At 44.6% G+C, this 22,817-nt stretch overlaps 1 protein-coding gene across 1 annotated transcript; it reads left to right on the top strand.

Moving 5' to 3' along the window:
- Window positions 1–6,091: 6,091 nt before the first annotated feature.
- On the top strand, window positions 6,092–22,036 carry RBBP6 (retinoblastoma binding protein 6). The gene is made up of 15 exons (XM_010148700.1): window positions 6,092–6,228; window positions 8,595–8,683; window positions 8,800–8,896; window positions 9,630–9,769; window positions 10,653–10,825; window positions 11,551–11,654; window positions 12,087–12,445; window positions 13,472–13,568; window positions 13,648–13,726; window positions 13,821–13,878; window positions 14,640–14,642; window positions 14,952–15,314; window positions 15,673–15,774; window positions 17,204–18,946; window positions 20,029–22,036. The coding sequence occupies exons 1-15, from the start codon at window positions 6,160–6,162 to the stop codon at window positions 21,602–21,604; spliced, it is 5,052 nt and encodes a 1,683-aa protein (XP_010147002.1). The 5' UTR covers window positions 6,092–6,159; the 3' UTR covers window positions 21,605–22,036.
- The last annotated feature ends 781 nt before the right edge of the window (window positions 22,037–22,817 follow it).

Here is a 22,817-nt window from a genome sequence, read left to right as displayed (position 1 = left end):
TACAGTCTAGTCTGTCAGCTACATGAGCACTGAGTGGTCGTGTTTCCCAGCCGCCTTAGGCCCCTCTGCCAGCATCAGTAGATAGGAACTTGTGGGTTTTGCTGTGTCTTTCTAATGTTAGTTCTCAGTAAAGTAGGCTGATGAGTTACTGTGTCTGGAACAAACAGTACAGCAGCATCCTGGTACCCATGAAGCATTTGCAAGCAAGACACCTGCATTTATGTGGCTCTGCGTGTAAATTTGGTCATATTACTGCCGTTGTTGCAGTGCTTTCAGGCACTCCGTGGTAATTCTGGATGTCACAGCATTGGGCTGCCCTTAAATTAAATAGTCTGCTTAGTGCATCCTCTGTTTCTGATTGGCTGGCACCCCCTCCTGGTGCTGTAATGCTGCCCTAAGATGAGAAGCTAGATGCAGCTGGCATCAAAGATGAAATAAATAACCGGCGTGTACGGATAGCGAAAGAATGGAAATGCTGTTTGAACGTTGAAATTTAACCAGGCAGATGAGCTGTTCCTTCAGCTGGAAACAATGCAGAAACCACTGGTAGAGTGGTTAACATTTGGGAATGGTCAGTGTGTGCTGTAATGGTGGAGAGGCCTTGGAAAACGTGTGACTCGCCTCATAGTATGTTCTTCATGGTAAATGGATGAAGAAACCATTGTGTGGTAATCTAAAATATTTCCCTGTACTTCCTCAGCTTCAGGAGGTACGTGTTGCAGTGGCGAGCCTGGGGGTGTTCTGGCAGTGGCAGGAAGCAAGAGCCTTTCTGCCTGTACATAAATTCCACAGCAGCTTTGAGTTGCCTCTGCTCATGGGACACTTGGATGGTGTATGAATTGTTTGTTAACTGTCGCAATGGTTGCATGTCTGATTGAGTAGCATGCAGATACAGATCAATGAGGATGTGGAATCTCAGCAAATTTTCAAATGTAATATTTCCTAAAATGCTGTAGTATTTTCAAGATTATCTTAAAGCAAATTCTGGCAATTAAGACCTTTTTTTTTGTCACAGGACTCCTAAATCGCACAAAATCCTAGAAACTGCTTTCAGGTGACATTTCTACTACTATTTTTAGTCAATATTGATATGTAACACGTTGTATTTTGGCACTTTTATGAATAAGTATAGTAGATACCTAAACACAGTGCTTGGGCTTCCACGAAGAAACACTGTTCCAAAGGCTATGCTGCTAATGTTTCTGTTATTTCTGATAGCTGATCATCATTTCAGATGACTGAATTTTTTTTTGCTTGAGTAAACTTGCACTTCAAAGTGTCTAGACTATCCCTGTTCCTCCTTAGAAAGTAAAGTACTGCTGTGTGTGGTGCCCACGTGTAGTAGTGGGGATGTACGGATTGGCTAAAGCTACCTTTGTACGGAAATGGTTGATTTTTTTTTTTAAGAATGCAAAACTGTAGTACAGACTTAGTACTTTTGGTACTTGCATAGAGACAAAATAGCTGAGGACGACTTCTTGCACTGAGTCTGAGTAATCCGGGACAAAGTGGACACGTGGGTTTGGGGGTTTGTCTTTAGTTGCACTGAATGTACCAGGAGAGAACAGTTTATGTATATGGGTAAATGTCCACTTTCACAAGACTCTCAGATCATAATGTTTTGATGTTCAGGTTTTATAAGCGGTTTTCATTGCTTTATTTTAAATTCTGATCACCTTTATTTCCTCTTCTAGAAGTCGAACTGAGCCAGTGAGTGGAACATCAAAAGCAGTATGTAAAAACACAATCTCACACTTTTTTCTACACACTGCACTTAATTCTAAACAATGTAGCCTTTTATTAATTTTGCAAGCATTTACTTAATATATTTTCCCGTAAAATATAGCCTGTTGTAAATACAATGTATTTGATTCAGCATAGTAAAAACTGAGTAATGCCATCATTTGCACAGTGCTGCTGTGACTATCGGTATTTGTGCCTAGCAATGCGTTGTATTTCGTACGGAATCTGCTAGACTATTTCCTGTATGACGCTGTGTTGTACAGACAATGTATGAGCGTTCTTAGCTCGCGTAGGCTCGAGATTTGCACACCTGAACATGGTGCCATGTTCTACATCTGTCTGTCTATAGCTAGTAATATGTATGTTTGTATAGGTTGTTGTGTGCTTTTTGTTTCTTGCAATAAAAATTGTTTGGAGTGTATTTTTTGCCATTTTCACATTGTATCACTTAGCTTTTGTTTTTAAATACTTTTTTTGCCTAATGGTTTTTGAAAGTGTTATCAAAAACCACGGAGAAACCGTTATTGTTACACTTGGTACTGTTTCTTACTCTTGACTTGGGGGTTCAAACAAATACCAAAACCAGCATATCCCATACATCCTGAGGACAGTTCTGTGCAGCTAAATGATTCCTTTTCGTGTCCTTAAATACTTGGGTATTTGTTCCTAAAACTGTGTAACTGAAGTGATATTGTTTGGGCCCCTCTGAGTACATAAATGTCTCTAATAGATTGCCGTGAATTTAAATATCCTTGCTACATGAAGTGCTATTCTAAAGTTCTGTATTTGATCTTTCCACTTTATCTGATGAAGTAGTTTAGTTCAATAGTTTGTCTGCAGACAAAAATGCCTAAAACCCAGTGTACAAATTTTGGCACAAGGTTAGAGCCTGGTGTGTCTGTGGGTAAAAACCCTGTCATTTTTCTGAACTTCTGCCTGCGGTACATTTTTGGATCTGGGTGACTTCAGGGGTGGATGCTTTGGAGCTCATTCCCCAGAAGTTAAGCCTTTCTTTAGTATACCACCACTTGAATTTACCTTTGGCAAAGGGGCAGTGTTTTTCTTTAGCTCTCGATTTGCCATTTGGGTTGAATATTGTGTGTAACTGCGCATTTCAAAGTAGTCCTTTTAGTATAAAAATTACTATTTGGTGCTTTTTTTTAATTTTTCATCTTTATTTTAAGTATAACTGCTTTTTCTTCACTAGAATGGTGTGAGGCATTACACTAACCCTGGATCATTGGATCTGATCACTTGACAAGTGCTTAGTGTAACAATCTAGAAATTAATGAACTCTGGGTCTGTGTTCTGTGAGGAATGCAACCCTTGGTTCTCGTGGAATGGTATACAATCAACTTAAATGTGAAAAGTTCTTGTATGCAGGTCTAAAAACACTAAGTCCAAATCTGACATCTGTAATTCTATCACTGATTGGTTTGAACTCCTTTTTGGACGTGAATGCCTCTCATTGTGAGTTTGCTAACAGTAAGCTGTTAGTGGAACTGGCCCAGTGACCCTAGTAGTTAATGTAATGCATTGATGTAAACCACGCTGATAGTATCTGATCTATTTCAGATGGGTTTTTATTTCTTGCAAACAGTTATTTTTCTTTTTGTTTACTAGCATGTGTATAAACACAAATCACATGTTCATAAATAAAGTTAACATTCTTTTAGCCTCCTGTGTTCCCTGGCATGTCTCTATTACATTTCTCAGTAGCACCTTACCATAAGCTAACATAGATGTCTTGAAGAAAAATCCTGGAGTGGAGGGGGGAAAGGCCTAGCATTAGTTAGAACTAAGTAAAGTAAATGAAAGACAAAGCAAAAATACTCCCTTCTCGTTTGCTCTGCCTGTGCCTGATTTGGGTTGTGGGTAGCCATAGGGTGGGTGGAAGCCTTGCACCTCGCTTTACAAGTCCTCTCCCTGTAGAGCACGTCAGCCTCAGGTGCTTCTAGTGCTGGAGACACAATTAGCTTTGTTCTTAAAGCTAAATCTGGCCTTAGTAGACTAAGTGTAGGGTGGTTTGGTTTTTTTTTTTACATACACGTATTCCTGTATGCATTTTGGAGCAGAACCAGGATCTTAGTGTAGTAGGCTTGCCAGTTGTCCTACTGTTAGTACAGCCAAATCAAAAATGTGGCTTCATTTTTGTTGAGTATTACTAGCTGAGTAACGGCAAGGATCTGTAGTTGGCAGTTGTCCTTAGGGACTGCAGAAATGCCCATTGTTTCAGCGCCGTCAGGCACAACCATGATCCTTCCTGGCTGAATTGTTAGTTTAGCCAAGCTCTCGGCTTTTAGGAAACCCCTGTAGATGCGCTCTAGCACTGAGACTAGCCATTTCCTCCTATTTTCTGTCCCCTTTCCTACTTGCTTTGTGTTAGTTTCTGTTTAGTCTGATATGAAATGGGAGTTAATACATGGGCTGATTCTGGGGTTTTGGGTTTGTGTTTTGGTGGTGGGTTTTTTCCAATTCCACAGTATTATCTTAGGGATGTTTTCAGGTTTCATGGAGATGTTGTTTCTACTTGACTGATTGAAGGGGCTGGCAGGAAATACTTCAGTAGAAATTTAAAAGAAAAACCAAAAGCTGCAAGAATGTAAGCTCACTGGAAGATGGCCGTTGGGCACACGTACTAAATGGTACACTCATTTCTACTTGCTGCTCTCGATTAACTGTTGGCAGAAAAGGAGTCTTAGCGCCTCCCTAAGGAAGTTACTGTTGTGTGCAGGCTGTATAACAACTGCCTCTTAGAAAAATACAAGAACAGCTGTTTCAGTTATGGGTCAGTCCTAGGGTGTTTATTGCTAGACCCCAGCAGAGTTTTCCTCTTTTCTTGTTTGCTTCTGAAGGAACACAAAATGATAATGGTTGTGCCTCCTGCGAGAGAACATAGGCCTGTTTTTCCACACATAAAAAGGGTGGCATAGGGAGCCTGAAGCTTCAGATACACTTGATCAGACTTCTTTTTTAACGTAACCAGGTACAGAATGTTCTGAACAGAAGGAAAGTTGAATCTCCTGGCAGGATTTGGAATAGAAAGGTCTGTTTTTCCAGATCTGGGGGTTCCTCTCCAAAGGCACATTTTCAAGAACTTCTTAGTTAGTTATACAGTAACGTTGTATGTGCTTTCCTAAACGTACAGAAAATGAATGATTAACTGGAGTGAGGTGTCTTCTGCATCCAGATGGGTTTTTTTTCTCCAGAGTCTGCTAAAACTACTCCCCAGAATTCTTACACTACACAGGGTAATGAAGGACAAGAGCTCTTCCAGGGAGGGGTTTTAATCTCTCTTTTGATCAACTTTTTACACTTGAGATTTTATTCTATGTTTTCTAACAACTTTAAGACATAGTAAGCAGTGGTTTGAGTGTCTTTCTGGTAATGTTGTACTAGCGTGAGCTTAACTACTGCTTGTGGCATAGTGTAATTCAAAAGGAACAAGATGAGTTACCCTTTTTACTTGTGGAAAAACTGCACCTCAGTGTTAGTTCTCAATTAATACTACAGGCTGTTGCTAACTGGTGGCCTAAGGACTTCATTCCTGCAAGCTCTTCCTGTAGGGAGCTGGGAGGGAGGACCATGGTTGGGTGCAGTGGAGAAAAAATACGGGATTGTGCTCTGAATCCGTGTTTTCATCATCATTAAAAATTTGGTTTGGTCTGATAGATGATACTGAACTCTCACATTTCCCCAGCTAATTAGGGTAGTATGGCCTGTGGGCCAAGAAAATACAAGAAGTCAGTTTTCTCAGTTTTTATAGGTTTCTGTGTCATGGTAAACATCTTTATGGCAATAATTTGGGCAGTTTGGGTTTTTTCTAGCCAAAGTGGTGGGTGACTTTTGTGGCTGCTGGTGTGGGTTGGTGTTTTGGCTGGGCTTTGTGGGGTATGGCGGGTTAGGCGTTTGTCACCATAGTGACAGGAGGGGCAGAGCTGTGTTTGAGGGCTGATATGCCCATGCTGTATTTTGGCAGGCAGCAGCTGTATTCAGAAAAGCACAATTAACCATGTGCGTTTGTAAACAGTGAGACACTAACTGGTTAATTTACAAACTACACTGAAAATAAGTTTTTTGTAGTGCTGTGTCCTTCTCAAATAAACTTATTTTTTAAAACCCTTTTTAGCTGCAAATTGACAGCTTCCTTGCCCCTGTGATTTTTAAGCAGTTGTGAGCAAGAGTCAAGGGGAGATTCTGGAGCAGTAAGTGATCTCAGGCGGGTTTGGTTATTTCAGTTGCTTCTCATTAAGCACATGGGCTCATTAAGCTGTCATAGGTGTGGACTTTGCTTTGAACCAGTACAAATCACACTGGGTTGGAAATGCCTCTCTTGGTGACACTCAGGATATAGTGTAGACTTTCAGACTGTAGTAGAGGTTAACTGTTGCAATGTTTTGATTGTAGAACTTGAATATGTGTTTAATTTTTTGTGAACAGATTGATGACTCTTCTGCATCTATTTCTCTGGCCCAGCTTACTAAGGTATATATATATTCTTGTCAAATACTTAAAATGTTTGCTTTGTATTTTTAAATCTTATACTGTGACCTATAGCTGGATAACTGTTGTAATTTGAACAAAACTTTAATCTTTAATAACTTAAAGTATTTATTTTAACTTTAAAATGTGTGTATATTTTGATACTATCCTGTAAAGAGTAGTTCCCAGTTTGGGAAGATAGAAGGGGAGTACCTTATCAGCCTCAACATAATGTTGCAGTATTACTCATCTTCAAGACACAAAGAAGAAGCTCTTCAGAAGCTGTTTACCATTTTTTTTAAATACGTTTCGTTAATTTTGCCTTGGAAACTAATACCATATACAGAAGAATTTAATTGGCTGTAAGTTACGGACGTTTCAGGGGGGTTGCAACAGCCAAAATAGAAGCATTGCTGTAACATGGACAATTGCATGGCTCTTGTTAATATTTTTTAGTCTTCATAGTTACAGAACCATTCTTTGAATGTTGCACAGTTTATAAGTTGTAGTCTATACAGCGGACAACATGATCTAATTTGTTTGAACGCAGACTGTGTAAATTGTGTAAATGTACCTAGTTGTTATAGGAATATACCAATGTGTATGTGTGGCATATTGGCAGATGTGACCTTCTGAGACTGTTGTGATGCCGTGTTTTGCTCTGGAATTGCTTGTGTTTTCTGCTCAACAATGTGTATCTGTCTGGGAAAGCACTAGTGATGGCACTTGTGAACAGGCGTAGTGCTGACCGATTCAGTTACTGGGCTTTAAAGCCACAGGGATGAGAGAAGGCAGGCCGGGCCTAATGCAGAGTAGGTAGTTCTTCTGACCGTAAAGGCTGGACTTCGTTTCCAAGAAAGAGAAATCTCTTCCCACTGGTGACTTCTTCCCTCTCTCACTGCAGAAGTTAAACTGTGTATGTTTGGCAGAAAACCCCAATCAGTTTGGAAGGTAGCCACCCAAAGAAATTGGGCTCCATTAGTGCTGTCCCTAAAGGTGTCCTTGGTTCTGTAAACTCGTAAAGTTTCACGCTAAAATGTGAAGAGCTGTCCAAGTGGTGTACACACTGAAGCTTTCGAGAAAATTTAAGTACTTCAGAAAAACACAGCAACCTAAAGCAGCTCAAAACTGTTACTTACTCTAACCTCTTCAGTGCCGACTGGCTTAGCATGGAGGCAATGTATTAACAGTTTCCTGGTTTCTTATTATGATGTATTAAATGCCATATTTGACTTTTGGTCTATTCCTACTAATGTTTTATGGGTTTTGGCTGTGTTTTGTAAACCGTTTGGGTTCAAACAAATTAGTCAAGTATCTGTAAAGTATTCTGTAAATGTTAATGGAAATGATTTCATAGCTGTCGGTCTGGATTGTGTTACTGTCGAGAAAAACCTGTGTACATGAAACAACCATTTAATAAAATGTTGAAACTAGTTGGTTGCTTTTGTGAATGAATGCATATAAAGCCAAAAATACGAGTGGTTGATTGGAATGATAGGTGCTTGAAGGTCCAAATCGTTCACAGTCACTCCCTTAGACCCTGCTTGTATCTGGACTAGTGTGAAGTAAAAACGATTGAACACATGCTACTTAAAAAATCAGCTGGCTTCAGTAATTTGAAGATCTAGTTCTGCATGAGGTTTGCGTTACAGTTTGGGTGTTAAAAGGACACAGTCAGCTGGAAAAAACTGCAGGGTTTGCCTTCTGTAGTTAAAGCATTTGATGTGATCTGGAGGGGGAACGTGCAGTTTGGGCTGCTGCAGCACGTGACGGTCAAATTTCTCCTGAAAAGAATCTTCCGCCTTTCTGAGGGGTTACGAGAAGCTTGATGCCTTTTAATGCTCCGGCATCAGAGGATGAATTTCGGCATGCAGGACCAACTGACTCTTCAGCTGTGTGTCCTTTTAATGCTGCAAAATGTAAATAGTGGTACTTGCATACATGTTTCTCAGCGTATAGTGGGTATCTTCTCCTTCAAATAGTCTGGAGCTCAAAAAGCAGTTCAAAAGTACTGGATAGTGTGAATTTTTTTTTTTAATTTTTTTTCCTCCACATAGCTTCAGCCCACTTTGAAGAAAATTGGATTGGTTACACAAGTCTTTATGTAAGGTACAAACAGAGCCTAAGGTTTTGAGTGCCCAAGAGTGCTCTTTTCAAGTAGGTTAGCGGGCACAGAAACATCATGTAATGGCGTAAGGACTCCCCAGAACATCTTCAGGACAAATATGTTTTATATAAGCAGCTGTTGTCATGCAGCCTCAGCTAGTGCTGTGCTGCTCTTTACAGGATTGGATGAGTGGTGTTGTCTTTGGCTGTGTGGGCTTAAATGTGTTTCTAATGTGTGTGTCAAATAATTGCCTGTTAAACAGACTGCCAATCTGGCTGAAGCGAATGCTTCCGAGGAAGATAAAATAAAAGCTATGATGACGCAGTCTGGCCATGAATATGATCCAATCAAGTAAGTGTCCATAATGTCAAATCTGTTCTTTGAAGATGATGGAAAAATTGTGGAGATGTTTGTGTAACGAGAGACAGATGCATACCTTTTTCCTTTTTTCCCCTCAAAACTTGTAGCTACATGAAGAAGCCCTTGGGTCCACCTCCACCGTCATACACGTGCTTTCGATGCGGGAAACCTGGCCACTATATCAAGAACTGCCCAACAAATGGGGTAAGACTGGGGGGGCTTCTGGGGTTAGTAAATACAATTGTTTCTCTTGGGGTGAAGTCCAGAGGTGACGGCAGTGTTGCAAAGCCCTTCAGAGTTCAAGGAAAACCTGGAATTACACATGTAAAACTTTCTGGTTTTCTAAGGCATGGATACTAAACACTGCCATAGATTTTCCTCTGGGAACTTTAGTGTATATTTGATATGCCTCAGTGGTATTAGGAATTTTTAACTCTTGAATGCTAGTTTACAGTTTTTAGTATTTCCTATGCAAAGGTGTTTCTGTTGACCCCACCTATTGAGTATTTGCATGTTTAATTGCACCAGTCTGTTCACACGTTCAGCATTAGTCACTGAACATAGGCGCTCAAGGTGTGAGTTCAGCCTTCGTGCTTAGGTGGTGACTGTAAGTTTCTCCAGCGACCGATTTGGAGCCCGGAATTAAGCTCTCATTCTGAATTGTGCTCTGGAGGGGGAATGGGTTTGTGTCTCCTCGGATCAGATGGTGAAAAAAGGGGCATTTCATCCTTGAGGAACCCGAAGTTAAGGCAAAGAACATCGATTGAGTTCAAAACACTGCTCAAGCCTTTGGAACATCCTGGCGATGTTTGTGTTGAGCAACCCTTATGCTGGGTAAAGGGAGAGGATTAAAGGTGTTTGCTGCTTAAAATCACTGAAATGTCATGTCACATGTGGGTCTTCAGATGAGACATGTCTGCATTTCTTTTCTTAACAGGACAAAAATTTTGAGTCCGTTCCTAGAATTAAAAAAAGCACAGGAATTCCACGAAGTTTCATGATGGAGGTGAAAGACCCAAATACAAAAGGTGCTATGCTGACAAACACTGGAAAATATGCAATACCAACGATTGACGCGTAAGTGTGGAATTGATCAGACTGCCCAAAAAAGGGAACGAGGGCCAACGTGCGTAACTGCCTGAGTGACGCTGCAGCCAAGTCGGGCAACGTCTGGGGGGAAGCATTGTCGGTGTATCTTCACCTTGAAATCTGGGGTGCTTGCTGGTACTGAAATAGGGTGGTCGCGTTGCTTGTGCCACTGGAAGTTGGTTAAACCTAGGGCATGCTGGGAGCCTGCACTTCCCATAGCGTTTACAGTTGGAGTCAGGCTCTTGGAAAGCTCCTTTTGCTTCCACTTTGTCTTTCAAAGGCTTCTTGCAAAATTTAACAAGTAACTGTTGGACTGAGATTTCCTCCCCCTCTGACTATTGTCAGATCTCATGTGTGCAGCAGGCTGAAGTTTTCCTGTTGCTATAAACTGAGAAGATGCTGCTGCGTGCTGAGGACAGCGGCTGTTCTAAAATGCACTCGGTAGCACTTCATGGGTCTCGTTTTGTAGAAGCTGTAACATAGACTTCTTCCAGTTATAAAATGTCATTCTTGAAGATGAGCTTTATCCTGAGCCTGCAGTTTCCACTTGCCCTCTGGCAAAGGAGAGGTGGGATTCATTTTGTCTGACTTCTAGTTGTCAAAAAAAAAAAAATTTTCTAGTCTGAGCTGGTTTTGTAGGTGATCCAGTGAATGGGAGAGTTCTGCAGAAGCAAAACTGTTCCCCCTTCCCTCTTCTAGAGTTGTGGCTGTAGGAAAGTAGTTTAAACTAAATGCCTGTATTTTAAAAGGCTCGTGTGGGGTGAGAAGAATTCCATCTTTTGACTTTCTATGATAAAATCAAAAGCTTGGACAAGTTTTCCCTTACCCCGATCTTAAATGTTTTTCTTCTTCCTTCCCCACCCACCTCCAGGGAAGCTTACGCTATAGGAAAGAAGGAAAAGCCTCCCTTCCTACCAGAGGAGCCGTCCTCTTCCTCAGAAGAAGATGATCCTATTCCAGATGAGTTACTGTGTCTGATTTGTAAAGATATAATGACCGACGCGGTGGTTATCCCATGCTGCGGAAACAGTTACTGTGATGAATGTGAGTGTTAGTCCCATGTTTGTTCATTCCAAATGTCAGGTCGTCTCTGAAAGCAGAAATACGAGAGGACGAAATCGGTGTTAGCGGTTCCATGTCATCCTTAAGTATACCCTGAACAGGAAAGGGCCAGTACCATATAAAGGAAAAAAAATGGGTGGAGAGGTTTTTTCCCCTGTTCCCGATCTAGTTCAAGGTCTTTATGTAAGGAAGGATGAGTGCAAGAACAGTGTGTAATTGTGCTGGTGGTTACGGTATTAGGTACCGAATGCATTTCGTTTGTCAACAGCCCTTCTTGTTCAGAAGTACACATCCAGCTCTGATTTGCTGCCCTCTGCAACCAGCAGAGAGTTAGGCATTTTACCCACATTCTTCTCTGTGGGAGAGTTGGTTAAAACCTTCAGAATTAAAACCTAATGACTTTTTGAAATGTTTTTTATTCATTAACCTTAAGGTTGGTGAGTTCTCACTGTACTGGGTAGTGCAAAAAAAGACTAGTTGGAGCAAGACACAGCCTGCTCTGCATCCTCTAGCAGTGAGATATCAAAACTGTAGTTAACTGCTGCATGCTAGAATGTTTTTACACTGTTGAACATTTATAGCTTTATGCTCTCAATTCGAAACCGTATTCGCCCGTCAGTTATATACATGCTTCTGTAATTGATTAGAACCCCATTCAATTCTCTAGTTTGGCTAAAAGCTATTGTAATTATTCTAATTATTCACAGGTATTAGAACAGCATTATTGGAATCTGATGATCATACATGCCCGACGTGTCATCAAACAGATGTTTCTCCTGATGCTTTAATTGCCAACAAGTTCCTGCGCCAGGTAACAGGATGACTTCTACGTAAACTGTAATAAAAGTCTATTTGTGACAAGCTGAAAGGAAGAAAATACTAGTTTACATCTCCTTTAGCAAGGCTGAATTGAATAAGGCCGTATTGACCTTTCACATACATCAACTATTGTTTCAGAAGCTTAGAAGTCTGTAGAGGCAGCCTGGCAGATTCAGGTCACCCGTGTTTAACGTACTTGCCTCGCTTGGCGGTTTGGTGTGAACACGGAAGGAGTTCAGCCTGCTGATACGGAGTTCCCAGTCATTAGTGTCGGGCTTCAATGTGACGTGTTCATCCATCAGTGTTGATTTATTCTAGAATTGATAGCATTTACAGGAATGCACAAGTGAATTTACTCTGTGAAGGCTTTTGTACACCTACTGAAGTTTTGACTTACCTGTTGGTAACTCTTTCCTGACTCTAGGCTGTGAACAACTTCAAAAATGAAACTGGGTACACAAAAAGGCTCCGAAAGATTCAGCAGCAGCAACAGCAGCAGCAGCAGCAGCCGCCACCGCCGCCACCCCCGCCTCCGCCACCGCTGATGAGACAGACCATAACACGCAACCTGCAGCCTCTGCTCCGGCCAGCAATGTCCAGACAGCAGGATCCACTAATGATTCCGTTAGCTTCCCTGGCTTCCCGCTCTGCTTTGTCATCGCTGGGCCCTGGTCCGTCTGTGGCAGCAGGGCTGCCCATGAAACCGTCTTCTGTTGTGGTCTCTGATCTCCCTCCAGCAGTGTCCCTGTCTCTCCGTGGTGAAAAGCCGGACGGACCTTTTCGGTAAGTACATCTGTGGATCAGTGTGAATGTAAAAGACACCAGACAGTTATATTCTTCTTGAGCTTCTCTGTCGTGGTCTGTGGATCACCAGTGACCATTCAGGTAATTGTGGAAGGTCTGGTTTGGTCCCTGTCTGAATGAGGACACTTTGATAAGTGGGAAGTGTGCCTCAGGCAAGCATTTTTTCCCAAGCATTTCTTGTTTGGTTCCCCCAGCAGTCATTCAGCACAGGTTTACCCTGGAAGAGGAACTTTTTTTCCCCCTGGCAGCCCTTTGATTTTAAGTGGCTAGCAATTCCTAAAGTAACCGCTTAGTTATGTCAAACCTTCTTGAGTACAGCAGTGTCTCTTTAGCACTGAGGAAATAATATTCTCATGAGAGCTGTAAAAGCATGATTATAGGTAAGATTGACAGGTGTCCTCATTATTTTTTTCCACAGTATTCTGTCACCGGGATTGCGAGTCATACGCAGCGTAGTCAGGGATGCCTAATGACTGTTGAAGCACCGTACATTTGAAGTATTTAAAAACATGAAAGTCTGTTTGCCACCCAGCGAAGTGATAGGAAAACACATCACACATCTGTGCTCTTGATTCGGGCTTCTCTCCTCCCGCTTCATGCCCTGGATGGAGAAGGCTGTCGGGCTCGGCTGTGCTGCTGAGTGCCAACAAAAGCACCTCAAAGGCAGCCTCTGAACTAGCATGTAAACACTGCCCAATGGAATTTCAGCGCTCGCATCTGCCAGAACTGAGGTTCAGTGTGTGGGTTATCTGTACCCCAGTCCTTTCATGTGCATCTAGCTTAATAAAACACTACTCCAGTGGGCTTCCTCTCTGGTCAGGGGTCCAGACTGACTCCACTGCTTCCTTTGGAACTGGCCAACCTCATGTTGCTAAATCTGGCGAAGGTTATATTTAAATATTTTTCTCATTTCCAGTAGTGAGCATTCTGACCTTAAGCTTTGTATTTCACGTAGCACTTCAAAACACATTTGAATAACTAAAAAAATGGCTTTTTCTGTTGCAGTGATGCTGATACTATTATACCTCCTGCTGCTCTCGTGACGGCCGCTGAACTTTCTAAATCTTCCTCCCTCTCAATCACCAGTTTGTTGGAAGAGAAGGTAAATTCTGTGCAGCATGTGCAATGGTTGTTGTCTTTTAGCAGAGCTCACTTTCTAACTGTTTGCATTCCTTCGTAAGGGCTATCAGGTTCCTGTGCTGAGACAACCAGCATTACCAAGTCTTCTGGGCCCTCAAGGACAGTCGATACCCACAACTGGTAAGCAACTGTAGCTTCAGAATTTCTCCCAAAAAATGATCTTTGGATAAACTTCATGGGTTTTTTTTCCTTTTTCCTCTCCCCACTTGTAAAGGTCATCCCATGAGAGCCAGTACAATTCGCTCAGCAGGTGGCAGACCAGGCTGGGAACTGTGAGTATTCCGCAGAAATTCACTGTATTACTCCTTGTAGCCTGTTAAATTAGGCTGTAACGCATAACTGACACCACTGCTGACTTGTAAGAAAATAAATATGCATGGGTAGGTGTGGAGAATACAAGTGGTAATTAATTTTCGATTGGCTTAATTTGAATTAGCTCTAACAGAGGGGATCTGTGCTTGCAGTAAGATTATTTAAAATAAAACTGCAGGACATAATTGAAAAGAGGACTTGGAAAAAGGAACATTTCTTGAGGAAACGGTAATTACATACAAAAATTAAACATAATTAAAAGATCAGATGGAAAGCCACCCCTTTGATTGCTGGCTGAATAGGGCTGGAGAAACTGATTTCCCAGTAGGAATCAGCCTCCAACATTCTTTTTTTAACAACTGAGTTGATACCGATTGAGCAAAACATGGGAGAGTCAGCACTGTTGTTTTGTGGCAGTTTTGCGTTTCTTCGGCTCCGTCTCCAACAGCCAAGCCGCTTTCTCTCGCCTGGGGAGAGGCGTCCCTGTTACCTAGTATTGCAGCGTCGCCGTAGTCCTTCCACTTGGCATGCGTTTGTCACCGATAGATCGCGCGGGAGCGCAGCATTAGGTCAGAAAAGAAAGCAGGCCCCATCCCACAGACCTCCTAAAATCTCAGATTTGGCAAGCAGGGAAATAACAGTTGGGGGAGAACAGGCCAAATCCAGCATCGTGAGGCAGCCGGGTGGGGAGCGTACGTGGAAGTCGGAAGCAGTCTGAGAGCAGGTGAGTTTACTCCCTGCAGCGCTTCCGCGCTCGGAAGTGTGAAGTACTGAGAGCAGTGGGCGCTTGGCACGTGGGAGATGGGGCAGCCCCCGTCACAGTCGCAAAGCTGAGCCTAGGGGGGGACCTGTTGGGGTGGGGGTGTGGAAGGCAGGATGAGGATCACAAAACGAGCGTAGTCTCAGATGAACAGAAAGCAGGAAGAAGCATTAAAGCTGAGAACAGGAGGTGCTCACCGCCGCGCTCCCGCTCCGCTTTCCTCTCCAAAGTCAGAGCAGCGTGACAGCGACACGTGTTCTTGGGTTTCTTTAGCTCAAATCGAGGACGCCTGCATGGTGAACGTACTCAAAGGAGTCAGGCCCCGAACCTACCAGCATCAGCACCAGTCTTTGTGCCTGTGCCTCCACCTCCCCTGTATCCGCCTCCACCCCACGCCCTTCCTCTTCCGCCGGGGGTGCCGCCGCCACAGTTCCCTCCTCAGTTCCCACCTGGTCAGCCTCCGTCCGCTGGGTACGCTGTCCCCCCTCCCGGATACCCCCCAGCTCCCGCCAGCATGTCCTCAGCTTGGGTACCAACAGCAGTACCGGCGGCTCACTCAAACGCCATCCCGACAACACAGGCGCCTCCCTTATCGAGGGAGGAGTTTTACAGGGAGCAACGGAGACTTAAAGAGGAGTAAGTATTTGGCTCGAGGAAGTTGCGCTGTTCGTCGGGTTTGTGTTTGGCTAGCGTGTCGGACTGTAGTTACGCTAACGTGCATCTGACGTAAGCAAAAGTGACGTAGTGTGTTCTTCCAATGTACTTTTTCGCTGCAGATGGTAAACGTGCAAAACTAAACCGAGACAAATGTAATTCTAAAATCTTCCCTAAAACCTGCAGGCATTCTAAACTGTTTTTGCTTAAATAGGATGTTCACCTTTTGCATTTGCATGCAGTATACATTTTCTCATATTGGCCATGTCTTGTTTCTTGATGTCTTTTTGTAATGAAGGTCAAACTATAATTGTAATAAAGGTCAAACTTATTTTAACAGGGAAAAGAAAAAGTCCAAACTTGATGAGTTTACAAATGATTTTGCTAAGGAATTGATGGAATATAAAAAGATTCAAAAGGAGCGTAGGCGTTCGTTTTCCAGGTAACTGCTTTACATGTCCGTAATGGAGAAGCAGATTGTCTAGAAGGATCAGGAGGAGTTCCCCTCCGCCTCTCTGATTAGATGGATTGGATGATGCGAGGGCTTAGCGGCAGGACAGGAACAGGAGTTCCACGTGTAGGTTACCAGCCCAAGTACGGCCGAGATGACAGGTGACTGACAGTTCCAGTTCGGCAGCAGTTGTTACGGAGCAGGTGTCTCTTGCTCAGGCTTCTCTGTAGTGACGTCTCTCACCTCCTGCCGGCTGTGAGGAGGCTGGGAACTGATTATAGGTGTAGCTGCTGATTTTTTGCTGTGATTTTTCTGTTCTGGCTGTAAGCGCGGCCCAAAGCACTCCGGAGGAGATACGAGAGAGACATTGTCTTCGCTTCCTTTTTTGTTTATCCCATGTGGATACATGGAGAGATTTTAACCTGGACAGCAGACTGGTGGGTTTTGTTAGTATTCTGTTGACATTGTTAAATTTGCCTTAGGAATTAAGGATCAGACATGGTTTTAAGGAAGACTTTAATTGGTGAAGGGTGTTGAGAGGAGGAATGATACTAATGAGCATATGTGGAATACTGTGAAATTGTTCTTTAAAAAATGATAAAGGAAAAACTTGTGAAGAAAAAAAACTCAGGGAAGCTGATTCTTTCTAGCCCCAAAAAATCCCTCAAGCAGGAGTCTGAACACCTCACTACTAGTAATGCTGTCTGTCTTTCCTTGAGTAATTGAGTCATGCTGCTAGAGACAGAGATTAGAAGCTTCTGAGTATGAGTTTTCTTGAAAAGCAGTGACTGTCCTTGGTTAGAGCTAGAGATATGTGCAAAACTTGGCTAGAACACCAGGCTCGGAGTGTCGATTAAACAGCCCTGTACATGGGATTGCAGTACCACTGTTTGCATCCTGTACGAAGTCAGTAGTGAAGTTAAATAGACTTAAGCTGGCGTTTTAAAGTTGAGCTTTACTGTCTTCAGGCTAAACCGTGTTTTCCTGCTGTTGGGTACTGCACAGTAGCCATTAAGACTCGCTCGTTTTGCGTCGCACTGCAACAGGAACGATTGGCACCGCATGTAGTTGCGGAGTAGTGAAGCGTGTGCGGGTTCAGGTGCCAGTAGAGGCCAGCATACACCAGCCGAAATCGGCCTGTGGCAGTTGTATGTAGGAGTGAGTGGAAATAGATGTTCCCTTCCTCTGTGTTTTACACTAACGAAGCCGCAGCTGTTTGTCTTGTAAGCAGAAACTTTTACATGTTACCAAGTTCTTCGATTTGCAGTAGTGTTATGTCAGCAGCTGAAAGAAGCTTTGACATAAGCATATGGAGAGGAAACCAAAATAAAATAAACCAAATTTGAGAGGAAATAAACTGGGGAGAGTGACTGTTTTGAATTAACTTCATTTATTTTTTTTCTGTTGTGTTTTTTTTAAGGTCCAAGTCTCCCTATAGTGCTTCATCGTACTCTAGAAGTTCCTATACCTACTCCAAGTCAAGATCAGGTTCTTCCCGCTCTCGCTCCTACTCTCGATCATTCAGTCGTTCCCATTCGCGTTCCTACTCGCGATCGCCGCCGTATCAGAGAAGAGGGAAAGGGAAGAGTCGTAACTATCGTTCTAGGTCGCGGTCGCATGGTTATCACCGCTCGAGGTCAAGGTCTCCCCCGTACAGAAGGTACCACTCACGCTCGCGGTCTCCAGCATTTCGAGGCCAGTCCCCCACGAAACGGACTGTTCCTCAAGCGGAAGGAGAGAGGGAATACTTTAACCGATACAGAGAAGTCCCACCCTACGACATGAAAGCTTACTATGGCAGATCAGTTGACTTTAGAGATCCCTTTGAGAAGGAAAGATACAGAGAATGGGAAAGGAACTATAGAGAATGGTACGAAAAGTTTTACAAGGGCTATGCTGTTGGTGCACAGCCTCGACCTCCCGTAAACAGAGAGAACTTTTCTCCAGAGAGGTTTGGTCCACCTGGGACCAGACGAGAGAATTCACCATATGCTCGGGGGCGTAGGGAGGATTATCCTGCTGGGCAGAGCCACAGGAATCGTAATATAGCTGGAAATTACCCTGAAAAACCTTCCGGAAGAGAGAGCCATGGCATCAAGGATCCTACCAAATCAAAAGAGAAGGAGGTAGAAAATCCACTGGGAGATGGCAAAGGAAATAAACATAAAAAACACCGGAAGAGAAGAAAAGGGGATGAGAATGAAGGATTTCCGAGCACCGAGTTGTTAGAGGGGGCGAGAAAACCCAGAGAGCCTGCTGCAGCAGAAGACGTTAAAACCGACGCTATGTTCATCCTCCCGAGCAGAGATGATGCCACCCCTGTGAGAGATGAGCCCATGGAAGCGGATTCCATTGCCTTCAAACCGGTGTCTGAAAAGGAGAAAAAGGAGAAGGACAAGCCAAAAGCAAAAACTGAGAAGACAAAGCGGAAAGTCGAAGTGGCCGTCCCTCCGAAGAAGGAGAGTGTAACAAAGCCTGCTAAAACGCCCCAGGAGAAGGCGGACACCGATCGTGAGAAATCGCCTCGAGCAGAGCCTCCTGTGAAAAAAGCGAAGGAGGAGTTGCCAAAGACTGACAGTGTTAAACCATCTTCCTCTCAGAAGGACGAGAAGGCTGCTGGTACCCCACGGAAAGCTCACCCCAAAGTGACAAAAGATCACCCAGAAGCCAGGCCAGCCAAAGAGGAGAAGGCAAAGAAAGACCATCCGAAAGAACCCAAGTCGGAGAAGCCCGCCAACAAAGAGGACAAGGCGAAGAAACCTGCTGAGAAGAGCAAACCTTCTGATGCCAAACCTGAGAAAAGGAAAAGAAAAGTAGATGAAAAGGGCGATAAAGACCACGAAGCCACTTCCACAAAGGCCTCTAAACCAGAAACTGCTGACTCGAAAACATCCCCGAAGGGGAAGACTGAGCCTGACGGTGACAAGGGAGAGCGAACGCCGGAAAAGGATAAATCTGCTAACAACCCCGCAAAGAAGATTAAACTTAACCGCGAAACCGGCAAAAAGATTGTGAGCAGCGAAAACGCGCCGCCTGCGAAAGAGCCTGGGGAGAAACCTGAGCCCAGCAGCAGCAAAGCTAAACCAGAGAAGGCGAAGGGCAAAGCGAGGAGGAAGGCACCAGCGGCCGACGGATCGAGTGGGACTCTTGTGGATTACACCAGGTACCTTGGCATTTCGCCTCCTTTTCTTTCTGTCCTCCCAGTCCCATGTGAAACTGTTCTATGGTGACTGGTGAAAGGAACCACAAAATCCATGCTGACTGAGGGAGTGATCGGTGACCTTCCCTGTCACGCTGCACTGGGGTCACGCTCTACGAGCGTAGTTAGAGAAACCAGGCAGCCGCGCTGCACAGAACGCTGACGAGGGTAATTCATGGCTGAGGTGTTTGAGCCTCTCCTCAGGGATTATTGTTTCCCCCCTCTTCTTACTGACATGTTGACTCTGAGGTGTGCCCTCTGTCTTCCTTCACCTCCAGCTTGCCGCTAAAGGCGAGGGTAACGCGTGTCTGTGCCGTGCAACGCTTTGCGTTTTAGGAATTGCAGGGTACCATCATGTTCCACATGCAGGAGGTTCCCCCTCGCAGGAACAGCAGCTGGGTTACCACTGTAGAGTGGTGATCCTGGCTTTGAGCGCAGTGCCTGTCGGCCCAGCTACGCTGCTTCCACCTCCGTGCCAACTTCTGGCACTCAGAAGATCGGTCTTCTGTATTCCGTTGTGACATGAGGGGGAGAAATGTCATCTGGTGAGGAGCTGTAATTACCTACGTTTCAGTGTCGAAAGAAGCAGGACAGAGCAAACTCACAGCATATGAGACCTCACTGGAGGCTTTAAGATAGTGTCTTGGCATTCTGGTGAGCTTTTAAAAGTACATTTTTCTCAAGAAAGCTGGGATATGAGGGTAAAACTCGGGTTGTCTGTACCTCTCCAGAATTGCTTGCTTACACGTCGAAACAACAATGTGTGTGTAATTTAGCTTTTTCTTTGGCAGAAATAGGACAGGAAGGAATTAGCAGATCAGACAGTCCCCAGTCTGATAAACCTGCATCTTTGTTAATTAAATGTATACTAAATTAGTTGATGGCTCATGATCTGAGCTTGTGGGTTCATCCTCTCTCTTGTCTGCTCCTGTAATTGAGCATCGTTTGAGGAGATACTGGGGGTTTAGAACTGAAACAAAAGCTGTCTTAGGAAGGTGGCAATGCGGTGTCTCAGCCGTGATTAACATACATTTCTCTCCTCTCAGCACCAGCTCGACTGGAGGGAGCCCCGTTAGAAAGCCGGAAGAAAAGCCGGATACCAAACGAACTGTCATTAAGACCATGGAGGAGTATAATAACGATATAACTGCCCCTGCTGAAGACGTCATCATTATGATCCAGGTCCCTCAGTCAAAGTGGGATAAAGATGACTTCGAGTCTGAAGAGGAGGATGTGAAATCTACCCAGGTGCCCACAAGCATAGCAAAACCTGCCAGTGTTATAAAAAATGTGAGTGCTAAGCCCCCAAACCCCGGAAAACACACGGAAAAAGAGACTGAGCCTTTGGAGAAAACACAGAAGGCTGCGAAAGAGGTGAGTTATGAGAGCGCCCAGCATGATGCAAAGAGTTCAAAAAGTTCTGCGTCGAATGAAAAAGGAAAAACCAAAGAGCGGGATCATTCTTTGTCAGACAAGGACGCTTCTGAGAAGAGAAAGAGCAGTGCTCAGCCAGAAAAAGACCACTCGGAACGTGCAGCTGAACAAGGAAATGGAAAAAATACTTCTCAGTCTTCCAAAGACAGCAGATCTTCAGAGAAACACGATACCGGCCGTGGATCCACGGCTAAAGACTTCACCCCTAACCGAGAGAAGAAGTCGGACCACGACAGCAACAGAGATCATTCTGGTTCCAAGCGCAGAGAGGAAAAGAGCGAGTTAGCGAGGAGAAAAGACTCCCCTTCTCGAAACAGAGAGCCTACGTCAGCACAGAAGAGTAAGCCGAGGGATGAACGAGCGGAGCCGTCCAAGAAAGGTGCCGGGGATGCCAAAAGGAGCAGCTACAGCCCCCCGCGGGAGCGGAAGCAGTCCGAGCACAAAGCCGCTCACGATGCCAAGCGTATGGCGGAGGAACACAAGCCTCCCGATAAAAACACGGGAAAAGAGAAAGAGAAGGAGAAGCACGTACCCGAAGTAAAGAGCACTAAGGAGAAAGAGACGGTTGTTAACAAACCACCTTTGAGACAGGAATCCCCGGAGGTGAAGGTTGAGAAGGAGCCCGTGGCTGGACAGAACGATAAAAGCGCTGTCAAGCCTAAGGCTCAGGGAAGCAGCTCCTCACGGCTCTCTTCCGACCCGGCGCGGGAGACCGACGAGGCTGCCTTCGTTCCAGACTACAACGAAAGCGACAGCGAGAGTAACGTGTCTGCAAAAGAGGAGGAAGCTGCGGGGAAGAACCTGAAAGAACCGAAAGAAAAGGCTGTTGATAAGGTGAAAGAGGACCCGGCAGCACCTCCTGCGGCTCAGCAGCCCGAAGCGAACCGGAGCCAGAGCCAGAGCAGCCCCAGCGTCAGCCGCAGCCGCAGCCAGAGCCCTTCCGAGAGTCAGACGCGGAGCCACAGCAGCAGTGCCAGCTCAGGGGAGAGTCAAGACAGCAAGAAGAAGAAAAAGAAGAAGGAGAAGAAAAAGCACAAGAAGCATAAGAAACACAAGAAGCATAAGAAACACATTGGAAATGAAACGGAATTGGAAAAGAGCCAAAAACACAAACACAAGAAGAAGAAGTCGAAGAAGAGCAAAGATAAAGAGAAAGATGACCAAAAAGTGAAATCTGTCACCACATAGAGGGACAGATAATAGAAAAAAATGACTTAATTCCTAAGTCATCTGTATTAAATTTTGTTAAAATGTAAACGAATTCAAGCGTTGTAAATAATGACATGAAAGACCCTGTGCTGCACTTAAAATATTGCTGCTTGATTCTTTGATTTTTACATCAGAGCTTTATAAAAGTGAACATTTTGTACAGAATTGTGAGTTGTGACCATGTAACATGAAAGGTTTTGCGGGGGCATCTTCTTTTTCACCACCGGTGATGAGTTGGGGTGGAGTTTACTGTACTGTGAAACTTTTCACGTTTGAATTTTTTTTTTTTTTTTTTTAAATTGGCTGGCAAAGCGGCTGGTGTGGGTTGTGGGGCACCAGCAGGGTGGTTTGCAGAATACATTACAGCCCTGTTATGTCACTTTTTGATTACAATAAAAGGTTTTCAGTAAAGTATCCGATGTGAGATGTCCCGTGAGAGCTGAACCTCCGCCGAGAGGATGAGGGACAGGAGCAGGGCAGCACTCGGAGCTTGCAGCCGGCGTGTACGGAAGTGACGTCTCCAGGCGCTCAGTCTTGGAAAAGACTGGTAAGACCTTACATCTGGGAAGTGATACCGGGGAGGGGCTGCCGGGAGCTGCGCTTCTGTGCCAAGGGGGCTTGTTTTTATGGTGTGGAAGGCAGTCGGCAGGGGCGCGCAGGAACGCTGGGGGGGACTGTTCCCAAGGGCAGGGGGTGACGGGGTTAAACGGAAAGAGGGAGATGGAGATGGGACATCAGGAAGGAATTCTTCCCGCTGAGGGTGGGGAGACACTGGGACAGGTTGCCCAGAGAAGCTGTGGATGCCCCATCCCTGGAAGTGTCCAAGGCCAGGCTGGATGAGGCTTGGAGCAACCTGGTCTGGTGGAAGGTGTCCCTGCCCGTGGCTGGGGGGGCTGGGTGGTCCAGCTGTGTCCGTGCTGAGTTTCTGTGATGATTTCACCACTGTTACAGTTGGTTTAGAAAGTGGTCGTTTGCCAGCAGGTGTTTACAGACGTTAAAATTCCCTGTAGTCTGGAATTCCTCTGGTAAGGATGCTGACCGTCAGGGTGTTTGGTTCTTCATGGAATTTTCCTTATTAGCCTTTTCGTATGGTGGTGCCAGTGCAGCACTGACCCTGACGGTGTTAAAGGTGGAGCTGGGGAGGTGAGTTGGGCAGAGGAAAGGCCATGGCAGCGGCCGGCTGGTGCTTGAG

The sequence above is a fragment of the Eurypyga helias genome, unplaced genomic scaffold (assembly GCF_000690775.1).
Source record: "Eurypyga helias isolate BGI_N326 unplaced genomic scaffold, ASM69077v1 scaffold15470, whole genome shotgun sequence".
Classification (NCBI taxonomy): domain Eukaryota; kingdom Metazoa; phylum Chordata; class Aves; order Eurypygiformes; family Eurypygidae; genus Eurypyga; species Eurypyga helias.
The sequence above is the reverse complement of the archived record's forward strand: the minus strand, read 5'-3'. Positions and strand labels throughout refer to the sequence as shown.

Bases quoted from the DNA above. Each gene is read 5' to 3' on its own strand.
- RBBP6 (XM_010148700.1), top strand. From the start codon at position 6,160: ATGTGTTTAATTTTTTGTGAACAGATTGATGACTCTTCTGCATCTATT. The intron at 8,684-8,799 runs GTAAGTGTCCAT...CAAAACTTGTAG, and splicing joins CATGAATATGATCCAATCAA to CTACATGAAGAAGCCCTTGG. The intron at 18,947-20,028 runs GTACCTTGGCAT...CTCTCCTCTCAG, and splicing joins ACTCTTGTGGATTACACCAG to CACCAGCTCGACTGGAGGGA.